Here is an 8,190-nt window from a genome sequence, read left to right as displayed (position 1 = left end):
TTGATTTGTGAAATATTGGCCCTTGCTCTTGGTGTGCTTTCATGGGTTGCCTGGTTTCGTTTTTGTCTGACATGTAGCACCTTTCTGAAAACATCTAGTCTCAATCAAGCAAAGTCCATACTACCGTCCTCTGAAGAGTCATTTCTTCCCTTTTAGGGCCAATTAGTTAAAATCACAGTTTCATCTGGACAAGAGCTGGAAGATATACTTGTTATGTGGTCCAAGATGTGTGCTGGTCCGGCAGCGTCCTTTCCTAGGTCTAATCATTACACAGCTTTCTTTTGGCTGTCTTTACTTTTGTCCCTTGTTTTTTTTTTTATGTGATTTGTTTCTGCTTGGCACGTCTTTCAGCTTCTCTTTGCTGTCTCCTACATGAAAGGTGGGGCTGAAACACATCCTGTCAAATGAATCTGAGCCCTCATTAGTTGAATTCAACATTATGATTGAGTTGGCCATGTCAGAATATGAAGGAGGTAGACAGCGTATTGTGTTTTATTTTAGAATTTATGTTAATAGAGAGCTGCTTTAACCCGCCTCAAAAACAAAGCTGGGCTGAGCCTGTGCTACAGATTAATAGCCACAAGGGGGGGGGCTGTGCAAAGCGGAGGGCTGAAGGACCGGAAAGGAAGTTTCATACATCTATTCCTGAATGTTTATGTTGGTGTTGTTGTATGTCTTATTCAACTAGTAAAACTGTCATTCACATCGGGTCAGTTCTTTTAATGATGACGTAACTCCTCATGCAGTTTTAAATGGAAAATGGAAATAAACCCAACATAAGTGCTCTGGACACTGTTAACTTAAAAAGGAAGTAAAGCAAAGGAAACAAATGTCCATCAGCGGTGTGGTCAGCGTTTGAAGTGATATTTGTGTGTGTGTGTGTGTGTGTGCGTGTGTGTGTGTGTGTTAAGAAAGAGAGAGAATGATAATGATCTTGCTTGAGAGAGCGTGATGGTGTGTGACATGTCTTTAACTAGATAGGACATGATTTTTGGCTGCAATTTCAACTTTCAGCTTCTGAGCTGCATGTGAAAACACGTGTAAATAATGTCATTTCTACTCTTGACCTGAGACTTTTTTTTTTTTTTTTTTTTTTTTTTAAATGCAAGGAAAGTTTAAATTATAAAGTCTGTCATGCCACCTTAAGGGGTCAGTACTAACATGTACAAGAAGAAGTTGTTCACATAGTCCTCAAAATACTCTTAATGTGTCTAAGCGGGTGATATGAAAGTGGGCGGACATCCATCATTTGGATAAATTGGGTCATTGATTTTTGATTTTTTTTTAATTTGTCAGGGGGAATTCTGTGTGTAAAGGGCTGGAAGAGCATCTAAGTTGCCACCGTGTTCACTTTCCCGTGGCATCAGAAAAGAAAAAACTCATCCATTGTATTTTGGAATCAAAATCTGTTTGTAACCCCCGAGGCCTGTCCTGACTGTAAAACAACATGGTTACTGGTTTGTTGGGGGAGGGTAGAGGCGCAGGGTTCACTTTTTCCAGTGGAATTTGACATGTAGAACTGGATCCCAGTTCCGTGGCTTCAAGGTGAGTGGTGAATGTCAGACTGAAAGTGTGAAATAATGATTAAAGATGAGAAGCTGTAAACTATTAAATGGGATATTTCAATTTATGCTGTGTATTCTTGTCTTTGGGTTGGAGAAAATGATCAAGCGAATAAAAAGTCAAATAAAAAAATCTAGTTGATCCATGGTATTTGTTTTCTGGGGTTTTGGGGTGGGGTGGCACATTTATTCTAATTAAAATGAGAACTTGATCAATGTTTTTTACAAATGAAGAGTTCATTTGCAAAAAAAAGTTAACTCACTTTTGAAATTTTTTAAAAAATGTTTCAAAAAACACGTTTTTTTTAATACTAGCTTTTGGTATGATCAATCAACTGAGGTTGTGTGGCTTCAAATAAGACCAAATGACTTTACTAATCAAAGGTATCTTGAAATGTAACTTTATTAGGAATCTGTATCAAAAAGAAATATGTTTTTTGAAAATGTATAAAAACTGAGTTATCTGTTTTGGCAAATGAACTCTTCAAATTTGAAACCCTTAGAGATTTTAAAATGCATTCAAAACTGCGATCTCTTTCCAACGTATAGTTAAGGCAAATGGTGTAAAATTTAAATTTAGAATATTTGTATTCACTTTATACGATAGCTATTAAATTAATTTAAAGACATCAGGAACTAAATTAAAAAATGTTAAGCTGGTAACATTAAGCCATGCAGCTGCTTTTCCTAAGAATCTAACATATCTGGGTAAAGGTTAAACCTGAAGGATAAAATCAAACCTTTGTCACATGACTACGATGATGTGTGGTTACAGAAGATGAGAGGGGACCTGTGAAGAGCTGAGGAATATCTGGTCAAAGTCGGATGGACAAACAGAAGACATCTGGACATTTATAAGACAAGCATGGATATAAGTTATGAAATGAATTATGGCTGATTCCCATTGACTTGCCTCAGATTGGAGATTCTGGTATTTGTCTTACTTGGAAAGAACAGAGTTATTGTTAATGTCACTTAAAGACAACATGGCTGCTGTAAACCCCATTGAGCCCAAGTTAGCTGCTTACATGCTTTACTGTCCACCTAGAGAACTCTGATTTCACCATAGAAACCTTTTAACATTATTAAGGAGTGACATAACATTGATTAAAACCATCATAACTTAGGTGGATAAATACAAAATTAAAAAAATGTAAATCCACAATTTCTGTTCTAAGCACAACAATTTAAGTTGTTGAGGTAAATGACTATTTTGAAACATCACTTTTAAGCCCCTGACCAGCTCAGTTTTTTCTGTGTTAGTGATGCATATTACCAAACATATCTGTAGCCAGACAAATTCACACACATCATTTTAATTCATCCATTCTTTAGATCTCCACCTGTATTCATGTCTGGAAGTCCTCAGTGGCTGGCAAGTAGTTTACTCACTGAATTCAACAGGAGAAGTAGCACTGAGTGATCATATGTGACCTAATGGTATGGCAAGTTATTTTAACATTTAATCCAAACACACTCATATCAAGTAGGATATTTTGGGTATAATTTGTCCTTGTGAAAACTATTCTAACTTGTAAGAACTGTAAATGAAGATATTCACAGTGACCTAAAATGACATTCAGAATATCTAGAATCGTCATTTCAGGGATCCACAAAGTCATTCTGGACAGGAATATCCAGAACAAACATTTTGAACATCTGCAGTAGATTTCTTCATTGGAGAAACTCCTTTTCAGTCTATGTTGCTAAAAACTTCATGGTGACTAATAGAACTTATTAAAACTGATACATAGTCATAATGCCAAATAAGAACATCTAATTTTTCTGGTTACAGTTTATTTAAGATATCCAAAATGACATGAATATATGGAGTGTGTTTTTTTTGTCTCTTTATCAATTGAAGATATCTGAAAATTAACTTCACACTAGTTACAGCCTGGTATGCTGGAATGGGAGGGTTTCATAGGATGGCTTCTATTGCAGATATCCAAAATGCTCACATTGGATATGAAGAATGACCTTTTACACATAAGTGAGAACTCAATACATATGAATAGCAAAAGCGACATCATTAAGTAAAATGTTACTTTTGTCCAAGAACTGAATTACAGATATCTGTGAGCAATACCTGCTTGCCATTCTACTGGAGCCAATTTCACCACAGGTAGAACAGATACATTGAGTGAAGTAGTATACCAATTTTAGGATAAATCCATGGCAGGGTGATTTATTAAACACATTGCTCAAGGTGCAGCTCATGTTAACGCTGTAACTTTCTTAGTTGAGTTTAATTAAAGCTGCTGTTGGTAGTCACAGAGTACACATCTTTTCAGAGAGAGGGACTTTGAGTGTCAACACTATCCCTCCCAACCAGATTTCCTCTTAGCCCACCAACACAGATCGGCGTGTGCAGTCATGATTGTGCCGGACTCATAACCAATCGGAGGATGTATTAGGGGCCGCCCCTTAACCAATCAGGACAGAGGATTGGAGATTAGCTATGATTGGTCTGTTATAACGGGAACGAGAGGAATAATAAAATTGCTTGATACAAAGGCATTGGAAAACACAGAACTTCCTAATAGTCTCAAATTACTTCACTCACTGATGAGTACAGATGGGTATTATGACCTTTTCTCCAATCCCAGCAGAAAAAAAGTAACGTTTTTTACACAATTCCTACCAACAGCAGCTTGAAATGAAACTTGTGGCTGTGTAGATGGTAATAAAATGAATTAAAATAAGTTTTTTTTGTTGTCTTTAGTCATGCATAAAGTTATGTTTTGAATAAATATTTGGCTATGAATAAAGTTATTGTAAATGTCTCACAAAGTATTCATTATGCAAAGTAATAATATAGTATATAAGGCATAACCTAAGTGAGTGGCATCATGAAAGGTTGAAAAACATAACTCATTTGTTTGTTTATTTATCAATGTATTTATTGTATTACTATTATTTTCATGTGTATGTACAGTATGTATGTGCATGTATGTATGTATATGTATGTGTGTATACAGTTGTGCTCATAAGTTTACATACCCTGTCAGAATTGTGATTTTTTTGGGCCATTTTTCTGAGAATATGAATGATAAGAGAAAAACTTTTTTTCATTCATGGTTAGTCGTTGGGTGAAGCATTTATTGTCAAACAACTGTGTTTACTCTTTTTATATCATAATTACAACAGAAACTACCCAAGAAATGATCAATTCTTTTACTCTTTTACTTTTTCCAGTTATTTATTTTTTGATATTAACTTATTCATCGTATTATAAATTCACTATTCTTTATTGTCCTGCTTAAGTATTTCAAATCTTTTATTTTAAATTATTATCACATAATTATTATTATTGGCTTGTTTTTTCATTCATTTACTTATTGTGTTTCTTATACAAAAACATCACTTACTTGAATTGTTTACATTGATCTTTTGTTTTAATGTGCAAAAATTTAATATAAATATCTTTGAAAAAAAAAACGTAACTCCTTTTTTTGTTTATTTATTCATTCATTTGTTTTCTATTATTATTTTCATGTGTATGTATGTATGTATGTATGTGCATGTATGTATGTATGTATGTATGTATGTATGTATGTATGTATGTATGTATGTATGTATGTATAGGATATATATTTGTATTTTTACAGGCCTTCCTATTGCTCTTTTACTTTTTCCAGTATTTACTTTTTGATATTAACTTATTTATCGTATTATAGTTTTACTATTCTTTATTCTCCTGCTTAATTTACTTATTGTTTTTCTTATACAAAAACATCACTCTCTTGAATTGTTTACATTGATCTTTTGTTTGTAATGTGCAAAATTCAAATAAAAAGGTCTTTGAATAAAAAACAATAACTCATCTGCTTGTTCATTTATTTATTTATTCATTCATCTATTTATTTTATCATTATATTTTCATGTTTGTATGTGTGCATGTATGTATGTACATGTATGTGTATAATGTATGTATATATATTTGTATTTTTATACTTATTGCTCTTTTACTTTTCCAATTATTATTTTTTGATATCAACTTATTTATCGTATTATAGTTTCACTATCCTTTATTTATCAATCTTTTATTTTAAATTAAATTTTAAAACATCACTTACTTGAATTGTTTACGTTGATCTTTTGTTTATAATTTGTACAAATTTGAACCCTAACCCTTTGAAAAAAAAAAACATAACTAATTTGTTTGTTTATTTATTCATTTACTTCTTTCATTATTATTATTTTCATGTGCATGTATGTGTGCATGTATCTTGTATTTATATGTGTATATATGTATGTATGTTTGTATGTGTATAAGTATGGATATATTTGTATTTTTATAGGCCTACTTATTGCTCTTTTACTTTTCCAATTATTTATTTTTTGATAATAACTTATTTATCGTATTATAGTTTCACTATTCTTTATTCTCATGCTTAAGTTTTTATCAATCTTTTATTTTAAGTTATTATCACATATTATTGGCTTGTTTTTTCATTCATTTACTTATTGTGTTTATTATACAAAAACATCACTTACTTGAATTATTGCATTGATCTTTTGTTTGTAATGTGTACAAATTTGAATAAATACATCTGTGAAAAAAAACACAACTCATTTGTTTATTTATTTATTCTTTATTAATTTTATTTTTATTATTTCATGTGCATGTATGTATGTACATGTATGGTTATATATTTTTATTTTATACTTATGCTCTTTTATTTTCCAATTATTTATTTTTTATATTAACTTATTTATCGTATTATAGTTTCACTATTCTTTATTTTCAATCTTTTATTTTAAATTAAATTTTAAAACATCACTTACTTGAATTGTTTACATTGATCATCTGTTTGTAATGTGTAAAAAATTTAATTAAAATATTTGAAACAACTCACTCAAATATTGATCCTACATCTGCATGCACACATTCCATCTACAAACTCACACACAGCATGAGTAGCAAAGACACGCCCTACAGAGAGGGCACATCGTGATTTTCCTTTCCGAACAGCATCAAGTGGTAAATGACGCTTTATGATAAATGTGTCAAGCCTCTCCTCTCGGAAAGGGGCAGTGGCTGATGAATAATAAACACTATGAGCCCGCCCATTTAATGTTTATTGATCAGCTCTCCGGCAGGCCTATCTGACAGCGGTCAGATTCAGTCTGGATATGGCGTCGCTGCACACCGACACAGGATGATTCTTCACCTCTCCGTGGGAATTTCTCAGTCGCACACCCGGACGACGCTTCTAGGTTTTTGTCGCTCCTAATAGGGATCATACATGGCGATGGAGGACGTGGATAATAACTCAGCGGTCGAGGCGGCCAATACCAAAACGGGCATCAAGAAAGGAGGTGATGTCGGAGATAACGGGCTTGCATAGACAGGCAGCCGGACACGGTGGTCCACCAAGCGGGGCTGAATCAGACTGCAGGTCGCGGCAGCCGCAGTGGTCATGGAGCTCATGCTGCAACGGGGATCCGAGTGCTAAAGGCAAGTCAGAGACGAGATGATTGTGTTCTCTTGTGATGCAGTTCAAACAATACAAAGTGCTCGACAAATATCTATATGGTGTTACATGTCAAGGTTTTCTTTCATTGCAGTGGGTGATTATAACAGGGCAAAGTGCACCAGAATGCATCCTTGTAATATTATGTAATGCCTGTGATACCCAGTGATTGATATCCTCTAGTTGATGATTGATCCGTGGATGATTGTCATTAAATGAGGAATGTACCAGAGCCAATTAACAGCCACAAACCACACACACACACACACACACACACACACACACACACACACACACACACACACACACACACACACACACACACACACACACACACACACACACACTTAAGGCAGTTAAAGCTTTTACTGGAAGGCCCACCACTGAACAATTTGTATGACATTTTAGGGAAGGATGATGTGTATTGTCACATAATTCCCTGAGGAAGCATCTTGATGTGCATGTGTGTGTGCTCAGCAGACACACACACACACACATGCACACAGAATGTGGCTGCCATTGAAGTAATATGAATGCATTATATTGTTATTGTATTAAGGAGAAGGTGCACATGAAATAAGTCTTCATTTCAAACATGGACTCCACTATGATTGAATTTAGGTGTTTTCAGAGGTGATGAAACCCTATACTTTTTCTGCCTATGAATTATAGGGAACCAAACATTCACAGGAATGTATCCTAAAGTGTTAATCTAATCAGGGGTCATATCTAAACCCCAGATGCCTGCCTTCTTTGCTTAAATATGGCCACAATTATTGATCTGATGAAGCAAAGGATACAGTATGTGTTGAAGCTAGACATTGTGATACATACAAGGCAACCCACTGCCATCATTCATTCATTGACAAATCCATTTCCATTTCGCCCACTGGTAGAGCACAGTGTATGTATCTCCTCCTTTTGACTCAGGACAGGTTAACTGAACATGCACACTATTAAACAGCTTGGCCCTTTTTCTCACAGTCCCACAGTGATGCATATCCACACAAAGGAACCAGTTAAATATCTGTAGTCAACTTGTTTGGCCTTTGAGTGTTTCCACAGCAGCAAGCGTTAGTAGTTCTGATGCTTCACTCAGACACACCCTGATAGGAGCTGAGAGGTAGGGCAGTTTACTTTGACTGTAA

The 8,190-nt window shown here is 34.5% G+C and overlaps 1 protein-coding gene across 1 annotated transcript in view; it reads left to right on the top strand.

Moving 5' to 3' along the window:
* Positions 1-6,506: 6,506 nt before the first annotated feature.
* Positions 6,507-8,190, top strand: part of phlpp2 (PH domain and leucine rich repeat protein phosphatase 2) — a 46,619-nt gene continuing 44,935 nt past the window's right edge. Inside the window, 2 exon segments of the mRNA XM_034679511.1 lie at positions 6,507-6,905; positions 6,908-7,026. Coding sequence (XP_034535402.1) covers positions 6,815-6,905; positions 6,908-7,026 — 210 coding nt within the window. The 5' untranslated portion in view covers positions 6,507-6,814.

This window comes from Notolabrus celidotus, chromosome 3, assembly GCF_009762535.1.
Source record: "Notolabrus celidotus isolate fNotCel1 chromosome 3, fNotCel1.pri, whole genome shotgun sequence".
Lineage (NCBI taxonomy): Eukaryota > Metazoa > Chordata > Actinopteri > Labriformes > Labridae > Notolabrus > Notolabrus celidotus.
This window is presented reverse-complemented; position numbering and strand designations above follow the sequence as displayed.